This window comes from Mustela lutreola, chromosome 4, assembly GCF_030435805.1.
Source record: "Mustela lutreola isolate mMusLut2 chromosome 4, mMusLut2.pri, whole genome shotgun sequence".
Classification (NCBI taxonomy): Eukaryota; Metazoa; Chordata; class Mammalia; order Carnivora; family Mustelidae; genus Mustela; species Mustela lutreola.
In genome coordinates this window covers 159,931,629-159,948,833 of record NC_081293.1, presented here as the reverse complement: position 1 = coordinate 159,948,833, position 17,205 = coordinate 159,931,629, and the positions used below count along the sequence as shown (strand labels likewise).

Sequence of the window (17,205 nt, the reverse complement as noted above, 5' to 3'; positions counted from 1 at the left end):
CCAAACTCCAGACTTATCAAAATAAACCCTACCAGCACTTTCTGGCCGAGGTGTTAGATAGACAATGGCTGCAACGTGCAAAACGGATAGAGAGCTTGCAGGAACATCGTGCCTGGAAAAGCCACAGGGGTTCAGTTCCCAACTAAAGAGAGGGTTCAGAGAAGTCAGAGGGGGAAGAGGGGACCCTGCAGGGTGGGGACTGGAGCCCAGAGTCGCCCAAATGTGGAATGCCAAGAGAGGGGCTGTCCGGGAGCCTCAAAGATCTGTGAAACCCAGATCCCAACTCTCAGAGATGGGAAATCTGGGGGCCATGACGTTTTAGTATTATTATTATTTCCCATCAGAGAAAGTAACCCTCAGTTTTAACCTTCCTCTAGAGGGCAAGCACTGAGTTCTTTTGACAAATCATAAACCATACTTTAGCCTCCTCCGCTTACTCGAGAATGGACCTTGGGCCAGAGATGTCTCTGTCCATTGGGTTCTGGTGCTGACCAGTGGGAAGGAGGGCCAAGAGTCACAGAGAAGGAGGAAGCATCTTTCCTGGCTGGCATGAATAGTTGGTGACCTCACATTGGCCAGTGCTTGCTGATGGAGAAGACACACACTCCTAGGCTGCTTGCCTCCTGCATCTCCCAAGTGATGGAAGGAGCAGGATGGAGAAGTCCGCTCAGGCTCCCTCTACACGCCCAAGGTGGTGACAGAGACCCAGAATTGCTGATGGGGCTCAGCCTCACAATCCTACTGCCTCAGAGTCTAGATAAATTCTGGCTTGGGTAGAATTTGCATCTCGTGCCTCTGAGTTCTCTCCCGGAACGTCATTCTGGAATCCCTTGATGTTCGCTCCCTAGTGAAAGAATAAATCAGGGAGGGAAAATAATTTGACCTGATGGAAAGGGAAACAAGGATGTTAAAGGATAATAGTTATAGAGGAGGTACTGAGGACCAAACACTGTTGTAAGCAGTTTGCATGTGTTATCTGGCCCCCTCCCCAGCCCCCACACACTCCTTCCTTGCCCACACTTCACAGCACTCCTTCCCACGGGTCAGCACCAGAGTCTGGGTAGGAACTGCTACTAGCCCTGTTTTAAAGGCAAGGACACTGAGTTTTAGGGAAGTTAAATATCTCACTCAAGGTAAACACATAGCTATGAATCAGCAGCGGCCAGATTTGAACCTCAGCCATGGGCATCAAACCCAAACCTTAAACCATTTTATTATTCTGTCTCCTACATATCTCTCTACTACTCTCTGCAGCTTCTGCAGTAAAACAGTTGCAAAACAGCAAAATGACTGAGTAGTTTCGGGAGGGACCTAATTTCAGTGTTGGTCCTTATTTTTCATATAAAGTCAGTAATGCCACTCACCTTCATGAGCCTTCCTTTGTTAATCTATAACATGGTAATAATGCTTTGGGTCCTGCTATTCTCACAGCATCCTATTGTACTGAGGAAATTCATGCTGGGAAGCTCCAAACAAAAAGTTCTATGTATGACCTGAGTGAGACGGTTGCTACCGCAGGTGAGGTGGTAGAGAAGAAATAACAAGGACCATGACCTGGACCTGGATTTGAATTTGTACATAAACAGGACTTTTCTGACCCCCAAGCATCTCATCTACAAGCTGCCAGGGAGCACTGAGAGAAAAGACACATGTCAGAATCCAAGTACAGTGGCTCTCTGCACTGACCCAAGCAGGAGGACCTTTTACCTGCAGGGACAGCAGATAGAGCTGCTGAAGACACAGTAGATGAGTGGGTTGATGGCACTGTTCAAGGCTGGGAGGTTCTGAATGATCACAGAGGCGTAGAAGCGTTCCTCGGTATCTGGAAGAAGACTAAAATTGTCCAGTATGTCGAAGAAGAAGTATGGACTCCAACAGCAGATGAAGGCTGGGGAAAAGAGAGCCATGAGCACCGTAGCTGACCACAGCTGGGGGGTAGCTTTCAGTGGTGGCCCCAAGTGGAGCTCCAAACAGGTTCCTTAGCATCTGCGATCTCTCAGAAATACTCAGAACTGTTGTGTGTCAACATCCATGTCATGTTTACTCACACGCAAGCACACATACACATGGATGTGTACACGTCCCACAGATAACGTTGCTGGAGTTGAGTGAATTTGTAAACGGAGGGTTTGATTTGACCCCTGTTGTGAGTCTTTGTGGAAAGGTCGGGAACTGCTGAGGCATGGCCTCAGCTTCTCATCCCACATAGTGTGGAAGGAAAACCAGCAAAACTCTTTGGAGATTCTATGAGAAAAAACCCCAGAAGAACAGGAAGCATTCTGACCAGTAGTGACTCCTGGTCTTGGTGTATGGCAGGGGGAAAGGTGGTGCCTAATATTTTCAAAGCACAATCTGGATTCATCCCCATGTTCTTAATTTTCTTTTCCATTTGTTAGTCTGCCACTCCAGAAAAGAGCTGCTCTCTACCCTTCTCCAAGTCAATCAGTGTGTGTGAGTTCCTGATTCTATTAGTCTCCAAATCCTCAGAGGAAATGGGTGGTATACGGGGAGATCCAGAGTCTGACAGTGAATTTTATGGGTCACCTTGACTGGGTCAGGGGGTGCCTCGGTATTTGGTGAAACATGATTTCTGGGTGTTTCTGGATGAGACGAACATTTGAATCGGTAGACTAAGAAAAGCAGACCACTCTCTTCGATGTGGGTGGGCCCCCTTCAATCCCCAGAAGCCTTGAATAGAACAAAAAGCTGAGGGAGAGAGGATTCATGCTGTCTGCTGGACTACCTTCTAGCTGGGACCCTGTTCTTCTCCTGCCATCTTTCACACTCGGACTGACCTACACTATTGGCTCTCCGGGGTCTGCAGACCCTGGGATTTCTCAGCTCTGTGATCATGTGAGCCAATTCCTTATAATAATTATCTTTACATATATGTCCATCTTTGGAGAACTGGACTATTACCCACATGCACCAATGTGAACGGTCTTGGGGCTGACTAGACAGGGATGTGCCCCCTTCCGCTTTCTTGCTACATCCTCTCCAGCCTCCCTCTCCTTTCTCACGCATAGGACTTCTCCTCAGAGAAGTCAGGCTTCCTTTGCCATCTCCTCGCAGGGGCCAACTTTCCTCTGTAACTGACTGGTGCGTCTTTATTCCCTAGGCCTTGGCAATGGATTAAAGAGGAGCAATTGAAACACAAAGACCACGGAGCATTCTTGGCACCAGTTGGTAAGCCTAGTGTTGGCTTAGAATAGTGGTTCTGGGGTATGAAGGAGCAAAATTGCCTTTGGGGGGCATTTTGAAAAAAAATGTGTGTGTTTATGTATGTACGTGTGTGGGGTTGGTGGAGATCTGGTTTGCCCAGGGATACGGGTCCTCCTGTGTGGGGCAGTCCCATACATCCTTTGAAGGCCCAAGTGGACATTTATGTAGCTGGGAGCTCTGCTTATAATTACCCCGGTCTGGAAACCTAACTCTATTCTATATATGAACACAACTGTCTTTTTAAAAATAATGAATTTTCCAGAAATGTAATTCCTTTGCAGAGGGAGGAAAGATTACTTTCTTTAATTTGGAACTTCAGCAGGATTTATTTACCTGTTCAGAAAATCAAGTCCCTGACAGCAATGCTGCTTTATTTTCACATCTTCATGAAAACACACCTGTACTGATTCTCCTTTGTACCTGTTACTACATCTAGCTGCCTACTTCATTCTTCGTCTAGGGCAGCCGTGGCCAAGTATTTGCATATTGAAATCTACTGTTCTTTTATACGTTATTTTCTCTCTAGTCCTCCTTTGTGTTATTACATATTGATCTTGGAAGACATCTTAGGTAGATAGTGTTAATTATGCATTTCATCGCAGGATGGTAAAGGAGCATCACAGAATATCTGTTATAGGAAAAAGGCTGGTTTGGTCTGTCCGGGCTGTTAACACTGGCTGGCCGTCTGGGGGCCTCTCTGTTCTCCGAAGAAAGGACCCCCAGGGCCTAGCAGATGGTTCCTGATTACAAAAAATTACATTGGCTCTGGAACACATGTCTAACATTTATCTCCGGACTCAACATCCAAGGGATGAGTATTTTCTTTTCTGTCTCAGAAGGCAAGAGAATCTTGGTGCTACTTGGCTGGCTGCTGGGGAAGGACTGACTATGAACCCCAGTGATTGTATGTGCTCTGGCCCCAGCTCTGCCCGCACTGCTGTTCTGGGCCTCTATTCTACTGGCTGAGTCCCACTGCGCCTGCTCTGTTTGGCATTTTGCAACAGCGTCTTGGAAAGGTGAAATTGCCTGTTTTGGTGATCTGACATGCAGCTAACACGAGAAGTGTGAGGCTTTCTCAGGGCTCCCAGGAGCTGCAAGTGGGGTACGGAGGGGAAGGGGAAGACTGGAGCCACATAAAAAGAAAATCACACAAATCACTTTCCTTCTTGCATATCCTAATTCATTTGTTTCCCTCAGATATTAATGAAGCCCCTAGTGTATGTGGGATTCCATTTCAGGTTTTGGTGACAACAGTACAAGCGGCGCAAAGGCAAAAGTCATTGGTCTCATGGAATTCAGCCAGTAGGGGGAACAGACAATAAGCAGATCAATAGATATAATATTCAGAAAGAAGTGGGAATAGGAAGAAAAATACAGCGGGACAAAGACTAGAGAAGGACTATTTCAGATTTGTGAAGGAGGCTTGGCTGAGGAGGGAGCACTGTTGGGAAACCAAATGATGTGAGGAGGGAGCCAGGCCATCCGGTGACAGAGTATTTTAGGTGTTGGAAACAGCACGTGGTCTCCCCAGGTGCAAACAAGTGGATATTTTAAAGAAATAGCAAGAAGACCAATGCAACCAGGATAGAATGAGCATGGAGGAGAGCACTGGGAGGAGAGGCTGGAGGTCTGGCTGAGGGATAGATCACACGTGGTAGAACTGTAGGGTTTTCTTCCAAAGTAATGGGAAGCCAGAGGTGGGTTTGCAGGATAGTGATGTTACCTGATTTATAGTCATGAAAGATCACATTGGCTGTTTTGCAGAAAAGGAATAAAGAGACGAATAGGTATAATGTTCTAAGCAGAAAGTGGTGGAAACTTAGACTAAGATAGGAGTTGTACAGATAGTGAAGACTGGTTGGGTTTGGGAGCTATTTTGCAGGTAGAACCTTCAGGCCTTGCTACTGTATGAGTTATGTGGGATGTCAAAGGAATAGAATAAGGACAGATAGATGACCCTTAAGTTTTTGGTATAGACATTGGGTGAAAGATGGTGTCATTTACTGAAACAGGGACAATGGAGGGAGGAGTAACATCATGCGGGGGAGGAGAACAGGCCGACACTTTGGGTTTAACATGTTGACTATGACAAGCTTACTAGAAACACAAATCAAGATCTCAAGTAAAAATCTTAAATAGGATTTCTAAGCAAAGGAAGTGTTCTAAGAAAGAGAAATTGATTACTTGTTGCTTACAAGTCAAGATGAAGATTGGGAATCAACACTGGCCTTTTTAGAGGTCGTGATGACATTGATGAAGGTGGTTTCAGGAGTGACTGGAGAGAAAGCAGATAGAAAATGAGAGGTCGAGCATGGAGGAGTTGTGCTAGAAGAGAGACTGATGAAGGGGTCTGTTTTGAGGAGTTCACTGAGGGCCCTCTTGCACTGTTAAGGGGAGCTCCAGCAATCACTCTGGGCTTAGAAAGAAGCAGTGCCAGTTTATTCATACAAACAGGAGAAAAGACCGAGCACACTGTAGAAAGGCAGATAGGTCGATGAATGTGAAGGTGGGAGCATGAGGGAGTTCTCTTCTAATAGGACGTTTTCTTAGTGAAATATGATGCGAGGTCATTAGCTCAGGGAGCGTAAGGGGGAGGAAGCTTTGAAGGGTTGAGAAGAGCAAATTCTATCTACGCCAATCTGACACATATCATGTGCTCTAGAAATACCTTATTTTCCTAAGATAAAGTGATGTTATGGGTCTTCAGAGTAGAGAGAACGGGGAGAGAGTAATGAGGCCATGAGGGAGGGATTTGTAGTGACCCTGTAATTAAATATCCAGAAGAAACGGAATGCCACGTCTGCTTTCTCTGCTCCTAAGCTTCAGCCTTAGGGGAGAATATGTCTCAGAGAAGGCAGTTGGGTCACCTGGGTGAATGTTGGGCATCATTCAGCCCGTTATGAATTCATCAACTTTCTCCCAATTATCTACCCTATGGTCTTGGTGGACAACTCTATTCATAAAGGGAAGGATCAGGGAACCTCTGTCTGCCCTTGAAGGAGATACGGATGGACTGCTAAATTCCACACATTCTTCTCCACTCAGACAAAGGTAGAGTGCCTTCAGGCACATTCCTTTCTTGTTGGATGCCCCCCCCCCTCCCCCAGCTCCTGGGACAAACTTGCTTTTGGAATGTTCACACACAAGGAGGGACTTTGCTTACCCAGAATGATGACAATGCTATACTTGATGGCTTTGATTTTTGCCTTTGAGAGGAGCCCTCGGTGGTAACTGGTGCACAGCTTTCCATCTGGAGATACAGAAGGGGGAATGGTGAAACGGGGTAGTGTTTGTGCCAATAGAAACATCACAGGTTAGATCCACAGCTCCACAGCTGTCATGGGGCCACTTAGATCCTGTTCACCCCTGCCCGGGAGGACACCCTTGGATATTTTCAGAGTCAAGATGGCTTTGGGCTGGATGCTGGTAACAGCTCAGGTTGCAGCTTAATATAAAATGTAAATGCACTGGGACATCCAGACTCTCTCCAGAATCTTGGCTGAATGCCCTGAGTCAGCTAAAGCTGGAATTAGCCTTGTGACCTGGAATTAGCCAGGGAGTGATGCTAAGCTACCCATCTGGTCACTTCCGCAACTTAGGGTGAAGCCATTTTCTTAGAATGGTTACCCCAGACTAACTCGTTCATCTAACTCACTCTCAACAAAACCTCAAACCAGGGATACGAGAAACAAAGCAAAACAAAACAAAACAAAAAACCTGTCTCAAGTAGGATCCTGGATATGTAATTTAATTCTATGTGGGCTGTTGTTTGATGGTAAACACATGAAGGATAAATATAAGAATCTATTAGTATCCAAGCTTGATGGAGGCAGGGACTATGTTTTCTTCATTGCTGAATCCTCTAAACTTCGTGAGTGATTAATAAATATTTGTTGAATCAATGAATACAAACCTCTCTCTAGTTAAGAAGCAGTGGTAAAATAAAAGTTGATTAGGGTGTACAGAATTTAGAGGGATAGCTCTCAGTAAAGAAGTAAATTGGTATGAAGTAAATTGGTGTGAAGATGGTACATTTGGGAATGGAGATGTTGGGCGCAGGGTCCCTACCCCTGCAGAAGTGTTTTTACTGTCAGAGCTTCCATCAGGCAGTATGGGGCCTTTGTGAAAATTGGGAAAAGATGCCCTTCCTGTGGATGCCCTCAACCTTGCCCCAGCACACACTCAGTGAGGGAAGCATGAATGGGATGCTAATCCCATGCACTGCTAGCCGGATGCTGCTGACTGGAGCTCAATGAGCAGGACCCTAGTAGTGGTCCATGTCAAAGGCCTACCGGGGCACCTGTTGAATGGAGTTGTACACTAGAGGCCAGCTGCTGTGCTAGGTTGTCCTCACTACAGTGTTCCGATTCCACGTTGGAGATTTATTTTAATCCTATGGAAACTGATCTGAAAGTTACCTTGGCACTATTATTCTAGACCCTCTCCAGTCTAATCCAGCCCAATCCAACCAACATGGCATGTCTGCCAAGAGACAAGACTGAACAGAAGAGGCCGAGATAGAGTTCCTGTTCTCTAGGAGGTTCCAGTCCGGCAGGAAAGGTTGCACACTGTGCTGGGTGAGAAGAGAGAGAGGAAAACCAGCTGTGAGGGAGAGAGCCATCCCCCACTGCCCTGCAAGGGAGGCTGCAGGGCAGATGGAGAGAATCCAGAGGTGGAGCTCTGTGGGGCTGTGTGGGAGTGAGATTGGGAGAGACTTGCAAAGCAGATGGAGCATCCTCAGCCAGGACGTGGAAACCAGAAAATGTCAGATGTATCTGGACCATGGGGGAGTCACTCACTTGACTGGAGCCTAAAAAAGGATGTTGGTTTTCAGGGTGGGGAGGAGAACTGAGGCAGAAGTGGAAAGACCTAGAATGTCCTCCCAGGGAGTCTGGGCTGAATTTCGGAGGCAGCCGCCAACCGCTGAAGCTTCTGAGTCTTTTCCCAGTGTGAACATGTACTCGCTGGAGAGGACAAACGGTAATCAGGAAGAATAGGAAGAAACGTTTATGTGCAATAAGCTGAAATGCTAATTAGAACTGGTTTTTTATTTCTTAATGTATACATTATAAGGCCACTCTTAGGTACTACTAGGGTTTCAAATTATTCTGTGCATTGCACAGAACCATGAGACTTCAGTAGCATAAGGAAGCAAAAACCCTTCAGAAGCATTTATAGCTGCAGTTCTAAGCTGTGGGTGATATTGCCCCGGAGGGCTACATTTGCCAATGTCTGGACACATTTTGGGTTGTCTCAGTGTGCTGGGGGTTTGCTATTGGCATCTAGTGTGGAGAGGCCAGGAATGCTGCTAAACATCCTTAGAGGCACAGGACAGTGAAACAGAATTACCTAGTCCCAAACACCAATAGTGCCAAGGTGAAAAAACCCTGATTTCCACGGTGGTCTCCTGGGAAGGATATGGGCTCCAAGGTCAGACCTGAATATACCCTCCAGCTCTACCAAACTCCACCTGTGTGACCTTAGGCAGCTACGAACTGTTTCCAGCCTCAGTCTCCCAATTTAAAAAATGAGGCATAAAACACCAAACTCAAGAGGCTCTTTGAAAGGGGCAGAGGGAGGGAATCTTTCAAGCAGACTCTCTGCTGGGCATAGAGCCCCATGCAGGGCTGGATCCCGCGATCTATCCCACAGCCCTGAGATCATAGCCAAGAGTTGGATGCTTAGCCGACTGAGCCACCCAGACACCCTGCACCAAACTCAGAGTTTTGAAGATTTAAAAAAAAAAAATGTATTTAAGATGCCAAGCCCCATACTGAGAATGTCAATTCCCTTATTAATTGGAATGAATAAAGTTTTAATAGTATTTCAGGATGAACATGAACTCCCTTTAATAGTATTTCAGGATGAACAGACAGTATTACTACATTTAGAGAGTCTATTATATACTGTTGTTATCTGGATATAGGAATTATATACATCCAAAAGTTCTCCCAGAAGGATTTTACCCATGGGAGGCAAGTCCGAAATACAGCCGACCGACCAAATTATATCCATTCAAAATATCCCCATTGGCTGGCCTAACAGCTGGCTCCGAAACAATACAGTTCTGAAAACTTGGTTGGTTTTTCAGAAAAGTTCTTGAGAATGACATTTGTGCTCTGAAATCTTTTTAAAATGGAACCTCACGGTACTTTCCGCAGGGCAACTGGGTGACAATATAATCAACTCCCTGCCCTTCGATCTCCCAATGAGATCAGTGAAAGCCTTCTTTAATCTGACCACTCGAGGAAATGCAAAGCCTCCAGCTTCTAAAGATGGCTCTTCAAAGAGAACTGAGCTCCCAAATGCCAATAATTCTCCTTTATTGGAAGATAAAAGGATTATTTCCACCCAGGCCTTGGCACTGAGCTAGAGCAAAAAACGGTGAAATCCAACCATCTCTGCGCATTGATAGCTGGGGCCGCCTTGAGGCAGCTGGTCCATGAGATTCGGGACTGGAAGCTGCATCCTGCCCCAGGCAGTCTCAGTTCCTGGATGCATCCTTGGGGGGCCCCCCCACACTGTCCATCTAGTCTCCAAGGGACCACTTCCTGCTCCTTACCCCCCCCCCCTTCCCCACCCTTGCAGAGCCACTGGGAATCCACTGTTGCCTGAACCACCTGAAGGGGGAGCAATTGGTATCTTGGGATTTTTAAACGAGACAGAATTTATTCCTGGCGGGAGGGATTGTTCCATCTCTGGGTTTATAATGAGGGCAGGAGATTGGTTTGTAACAAGGAAATCTACCTGGGGATGTTTTAAAACAAATGCTTTTTTTTCATACGTTGGGAAGTCTATGTATTTCCGATTGGCTTTAACAATGTAAATGTTTTTAACAGTCATGCCCAAATTGTAAAATTCTTAAAATTTGAAATTTTTTATTTCCAATCATTGATGGCCTGTTTATTTATAAATATAGCCTCAGGATTAAATATTTCTAGTGCATTTTTTACACTAAATTTTGACCACTACTTTCCCTTGTTTTTGTTTTTGTTTTTTTAGACCAGAGGTCATAGCTAGATATGAGGAGGTATGACCTAACTTAGCTACCTCACAGCCTTTTATGTTCCTCAGCTCCTCAGTTTAGGGGGAACCAGGAAGCCTGGGAATATGGGAAGAATCTATGGACACTATTCTCAGGCCTGGCTCAGACAAACCACCGAGTAATCCTCCTCTCTCTTGTGTCCCTACCCCTGACGGTAGGATGTCAATGCTGAGAGAGACACCTTATAGCCATCTGTTCAGTGAGGCAGAATCTTCATCTGCTTGAGTTCCTGAATGACTATGTGGAGCCTTTGACTTTGACTGTTGATTGGACTTTAATTAAACAAGAAACAAAGTTCTCCTTTGTTAAGCTACTGTCTTCGGGGGTTTCTTTGTTAGGGCACCTAGTGTTTCCTTAACACTAAGCAGAACACTAAGCAGAAAGTGGTATCTCATATGCAATGCTATTACAACAAAAATCTAAAACATGCATTGGCCTGTGGGCTGGCAGCAGGTGACAAGAAAACTGACATTGGAAGCTGGGACACTAGAGATCTATTTCATAGAACCATCACATACGATGCCTGGGAAGTCAAATTGTATATCTACTGAGCCTGGAGCCCATAGAACAGGCCTGGCTCAGCAGTCAGGGCTCTCCAGAAAATGGAACTAACAGGAAATACGTAGAAATATACATAAAAGGAAATGTATTATAGGAATTAACTCACAAAATTATGGAGGCTGGGAAGTCCCACAGTTTGCTGTTTATAAGCTGGAGAACCAAGAAAGCTGGTGGCATAATTAAGTCTAAGTACAAATCATGAGAACCAAGGAAGATGTTTGTGTAAGTCTGAACACAATGGCTGGAGACTCAGGCAGTCAATGGTGTAAATCCTGGTCCTAGCCTGAGGCCCAAGGAACAGGAGAGCTGATGTCCAAGGGCAAGAGAAAATTGATGTCCCAGCTCAAGCAAATTTACCCTTCCTTTGTCTTTTTGTTCTATTCAGCCTTCAGCAGATTGGATGATGCCTACCACATTGGTGAGAACACCTTTATTTAGTCTACGGATTCAAATGCTTCTAGAAATGTCTTCCAGACACACCCAGAAAAAGTGTTTTGCCAGCTATCTTGGCATCCCTTAGCCCATTCAAGTTGACACATAAAATTAACAATCACAGTTGGTAAGTGGAATGTTAATAGTGTGTGTTGATTGCTACCACTATGATTAGCAAGGTATTAGAAAAAAGAGATGAGCTCAGACAAGAGATGGTTGGTTTATGAACAAAAATGACAGGAACATGGGGCGCCTGGGTGGCTCAGTGGGTTAAGCCTCTGCCTTCGGCTCAGGTTATGATCTCAGGGTCCTGGGATCAAGTCCCGCATTGGGCTCTCTGCTTAGCAGGGAGTCTGCTTCCTCCTCTCTCTGTCTCTCTGCTTGCCTCTCTGCCTACTTGTGATTTCTGTCTGTCAAATAAATAAATTAAAAAATTGACAGGAACTTAAAGTCTTAAAATATGGGATCTCATGGAACCGCAAGTGTGCATTGCTTCTGGCCCTTGATATTAACAGATACATCTTTTGCATGACCTGGTGCAAATTGAAAATGTGAGTGGAGCATTATAGTAAATGTGTACACCTTCTAAGTGTACAAGTCTTATACCAGTGGAGCTGACCTTGGTCCCCAAATTAAGTTTGAGAGGTTTTAACCAACAAAGACCCATTCAGAATCATTCTTGAGGCAAAGATGACACTAAGGATGTGGCCTCCCTACTAGTGTTTTAGATGGCTTCAACCTAGCCTCCATTAAGTTAAAGACAGGGATGGTACATGGAAGCAAAGACACAAGTCGGATATGAGAATTCTATTAAGAAAGACTTTTTGGACATGGTCACTGGCACATGAAACTGAAAGCAAATGGATCAGAAGCCTTCTACGTATTTGAGGAATGATATTACCAAATAAGCCGTGAGCTCTATATCTTTTTCAACACTTTGAGAGATCAGATGTTAACATTTTTACTAATCCTGTGGGTAGAAAATTGCATCTGAGGTTTAAATGTGCAATTTCTTGATCATCAATGAGGTTGAGAATCTTAGTTTTGGCCATTCCTTTTGTCCCTTCTGTGAAATGTCTGTTTGTGTATTGCTCATTTTTTTCTTTTTATCTCTTGTTGTTGTTGTATATGTTTTTTAAAATTGAAGCATAATCAGCATACAATTTTATAGTAGTTTCAGGTGAATAACATATTTATTCAACAATTCTATCCATTACTTAGTGCTCACCATGCTAAGTATGGTCACTGTCTGTCACCATACAATGTTATCACAATATCATTATTATTATTATTTTTAAGTTTTATTTTATTTTTTTTCAGTGTTCTAAAATTCATTGTTTATGCATCACACTCAGTGCTCCATGCAATACGGAATGTTAATTCCATAATACCCACCACCAGGCTCACCCAACCCCCCAAACTGCTCCCCTCCAAAACCCTCAGTTTGTTTCTCAGAGTCCACAGTCTCTCATCGTTTGCCTCCACCTCTGATTTCCCCCAACTCACTTCTCCTCTCAATCTCCCAATGTCCTCTGTGTTATTCCTTATGCTCCACAAGTAAGTGAAACCATATGATAATTGACTTTCTCTACTTGACTTATTTCGTGCAGCATAATCTCCTCCAGTCCCATCCATGTTGATACAAAAATTGGGTATTCATCCTTTCTGTTGGAGGCATAATACTCCATAGTATATATGGACCATATCTTTTTTATCCATTCGTCTGTGGAAGGGAATCTTGGCTCTTTCCACTGTTTGGTGACTATGGCTATTGCTGCTATGAGCTCTGGAGTACAGATGACCCTTCTTTTCACTACATCTCTATCTTTGGGGTAAATACCCAGTAGTGCAATTGCAAGGTCATAAGGTAGCTTTATTTTTAATTTTTTTTAAAGATTTTATTTATTTATCAGACAGACAGGGATCACAAGTAGGCAGAGAAGCAGGCAGAGAGAAGGAGGAAGCAGGCTCCCTGCTGAGCAGAGAGCCCGATGCAGGGCTGGATCCCAGGACCCTAGGATCATGACCTGAGCCGAAGGCAGAGGCTTTAACCCACTGAGCCACCCAGGCGCTCTTATTTTTAATTTCTTAAGGAATCTCCACACTCTTTTCCAAAGAGGCTATCACAATATTACTAATGACATTCCCTATGCTGTACTTTTCATCTCCATGACTTACTTATTCTATTCAACTTTTTAAAAAATTCTTTTTTAAATTGATTTTTAGGAGTTCTTCCTATATTCTGAATACTAATCTTTCCCCAGGTCTCTGTGTTGCAAATACCTTCTCCCACTTTATACTTGACTTTTTAGATATTAACAGAACCAAATTTATCTATCATTTCTGAGTTAACATAAATGATGTAGGATCTTGTTTATGTTGGATCTTGTTGATCTATGTTTAACTTAAGAAGATCCAACATAATTTATGCTAACTGGGATATGACATGTATAACATAATTTATGTTAACTGGGATATGACGTTGGGATATCTTATCCCAATGTCATAAAGGTATCACCATACATTTTCTTTTAAAAGTTTTCTATGGGGGCGCCTGAAAGGCTCAGTCACGTGGCTCCTTTGGGCGTCAGCCTTGGCTCTTGTGCTCTAAGCGTCCTGGGATTGACCCCTGCTCGGCGGGAGGCCTGCTTTCCCTCTCCTAGTCCCCCTGCTTGTGTTCCCTCTCTCGCTGTGTCTCTCTGTCAAATAAATAAATAAATAAATAAACAAGCAAACAAATAAATCAAATCTTCAAAAAATATATAGAAGGTTTATATGTTGTGAACATAAGAAAACGGCGTCAGCAAGGCCTGAAGGGGGCGTTCACACGCACGTACCACTCCGGGCAGCCTGCCTAACCAACAGAAAAACCACTTGGAGAAGGGAGGGCGCTTTTTACACGAGAATTTGTCTCTTGCCTTTAAGAAAAAGTAAGGAAGATCCCGCCTTCCTCAGCACCAAAGCACCAACCACACCACCTGCTGCCAATAAGAAACCGCCGCCACCTGGAACTCCTCGTTCTCCAGTGACCTTTTGTTCGGAACAGCCTACCCCAGTTCCTCCTAAAACCTAATAAAGCTCACCTTCCCTTAGTCTCTTTGGACTTGCCTAAAGTTCGCCCCAGCTTGCTTGTCCCGAATTGCAATTTCTCGGCTGTTCATGAATAAATTCATTTTTTACATAAATAAAATTGCTCTTTGCTCTGCTTGCAGTTAACAAAATTTCAGTCTCCAAGTCTCCTGGAATTTGTTTTTGCTTATAAATTGAGGTAAAGAACCAGTTTTATTTCTTTTTCTATGGTCTTCTGACATATATCAAGTTTTTGTATATATGTAGGTTCTGTTTTGAGGTTGTTTCATTTTCTATTTGTGTATTGTATTGTCTCAATACCATACTCTATTAATCACTCTGACTTTATGATAGATTTTAATATTGAATAGAGCTAACCTCCCCTACTTTTGTTCTAGTTCTCTAGGAGTGTCTTCTTGGCTATTCTTGGCTCTTGAAATTTCCGCATATATTTTAAATTGGTTTGTCAAGCTCAATAAAATGTCCCATTTTAATTTTGACAGGAACTGCATTAATCTGTAGATTGTTTGGGAAAATTGACATCTTCAAGCTATTGAATCTTACTATCCATGAACTTGTTATAAGCTTCATTTATTTATATCTATTTCTTTTATGAAGTTCTTTGTCTTTTACTAAATGTCATTCTATGTAGAGAAGCCATTTTGCCTGTGTTTACTGATGAAGAAACGTGCTGAGAGCAGCTAATGGACTTATCTTAAATCATTTAGCTAGAAAAATAGGACTCTAACCCAGTTCCCAATCCAAAGCTTTCTTCCCCACCTCATTCTGTCTCATTTGATTTGAAACCTGCAATTTGGATGTGGCATGGATCTTGTCCCGTCTCCTAAACCACAATGGCCAGACGCAGTCATACACAGATAGGTTTGCAAACCCTATGGCCGCACTTCCTGCATCTCCTGTCCCTATGCAGTTAACTGCTCTATTTTACAGAATTAGATTCCCCTGGGCATCAAAAACACGCCTGTTTAGGAAAGATAACTTACAAGATTGAAAAATCTCATCCCCGGTACCTCTTGCCTTCCACACTTGTTTGTGGGAAAGTATTTAGATCATTTGTTAAATAGTTCTTTTTCTTTTCTTTCTGTCCACCTTTGAGGGAGAGAAAATAGACTTCTTTGCTGGTAAGAAGAGTGGTTCATAAAAGAACGAGAGCTTGAATGTTGCAGCCTGTATTTACACCGCATGCTTCTGTTCACACTAATCATTGCCAATGTCCCCTCGTTGATGAGCAATAATCCTGGCATGCTAGCACCACTGGAGATCTATTTACCAGGCAACACCATAAGCTGCCTAGCTGTAATAACAAATAGAAAATCAGGTGAGTTCCGTTTATGAATCAGATACAGAGAGTATATGGGCTTTTGACACTACTATCTGCCCCTCATTCCAGAAGAGGCTCACTGGTGTTAATATGGACAACTGAAAAAAAAAATTGGGGTAATAGACTTTGACTTGTATTAAAGAATAAAAATTGACTGCAGCCATTTCCACTTTGGGGAGGATAATGGCATATTGTATACCAGTGGGAAAACTGCTCTCTATGTGGCTTTGAACTATTTCAGAGACTGGAGGACAGGGCTAAGCCAGTAGTTTAGGGACTAGGAAATCTAGTAGCAGGGAGATATGCGGGACTCTGGAAACAGACAGAGCCCAACCACAGTGGTGAAAGGCCTGCTAGAAAAGGGGGGGGGGGCGGCTGATAGGAAGTGGAAAACTTTCATCCCTTCAGACCTACAGCAACATTTGCTGTAGGGAGTGGGGTGGAAGAGAAGCCACGCCAAAGAGCCAGGGTTTGGGTTTTTTAACTAAAAAAAATTTTTTTTCACTTTGAACTTTTTTTTTTTTTTTTTCCCCCAGCCATGTACCACCTCCCCTTCTGCAGTGGCCTTCCTTCTGAGAGGCAGCCTGATACTGGGGAGAAAACATAGGCTTTCTGGTCAATTGTATGGGCTGTCCTTCATTTGTAAGAGAGAGATTAATAATGCGCCTTGCAGCGTCATGCACAGATTCAAGAAGATGTAGTATGGAAAGAACTTAGTGAAGTGGCTGACAGGAGCTGCTCTGTCTGTTCCTCTGTCTTGTCAGCTTGTGTTGATAGACCATGTAAACAAATGCTTCATGGCCAGACCATATATAGAAGCAGAACCCCTGACCCACACTCTGCAGCCACCAGGCCAGGGAACCAACCCATTACCTAAAGTGACCAGACCAGAAGGCCAAGCTACCATGTGTAGGTCAAACGTGTAGCCAGTCTGACCTGTATCTCTCTCCCCCTGTCCTGTAAGACCCATAACAATCTACCCCAAATGGTCAACACTCAATTAATGACTGACAGATTCTTTAGTTTTTGTCTCCACTTTCAACTTAAACCCAACCAGAGCTAGCCAAGTATATACCCTTCACCAACCACGTGGGATTCCATGCTTCTACCTGGCCTGCCTGCAGCTTCCCAGGCAAACAGCCACCAGCCACCAGCCAGGGCACATCTGAATTCTTCCCTTTTTCCACTATAAAGCCTTCCCACTCCTCTGCTTGCTTTTGAGTCTCTGCCAAAACAGAAGACATGGTGCCTGACTCCCTTGCAATGCCTCTTTTGTGAGCTCTGGATAAACAACGTTTGTCTATTTCTCATTTGGTTGGACTTCAATTATTTCTTCAGGGTCTTTTTTTTTTTTCCTCCTGATTCTGCCTCTGTATGGACTATGGGTTTGTGTTCTCCCCTAATGCATATGTTGAAGTCCTAATCCCCAATGTGATGGTTTTTAGAGATGGGAACTGTGGGAGGTGACCAGAGTTAGACGAGGTCATGGGCATGGAGCCCTCATGATGGAATTAGTGCCCTTATAAGAATAGAC

General features: G+C 44.0%; 1 protein-coding gene across 2 annotated transcripts in view; it reads right to left on the bottom strand.

The window, feature by feature from the left end:
* Positions 1 to 494: 494 nt before the first annotated feature.
* Positions 495 to 17,205, bottom strand: part of NPSR1 (neuropeptide S receptor 1) — a 150,008-nt gene continuing 133,297 nt past the window's right edge. For both annotated transcript variants that reach the window (XM_059171544.1, XM_059171545.1), the window contains 3 exons: positions 6,386 to 6,472; positions 1,708 to 1,888; positions 495 to 844 (listed from right to left, as the gene is read on the bottom strand). In XM_059171544.1, the coding sequence (XP_059027527.1) occupies positions 754 to 844; positions 1,708 to 1,888; positions 6,386 to 6,472 (359 nt within the window). In that variant the 3' untranslated portion in view covers positions 495 to 753. The remainder of the gene's footprint in view (positions 845 to 1,707; positions 1,889 to 6,385; positions 6,473 to 17,205) is intronic.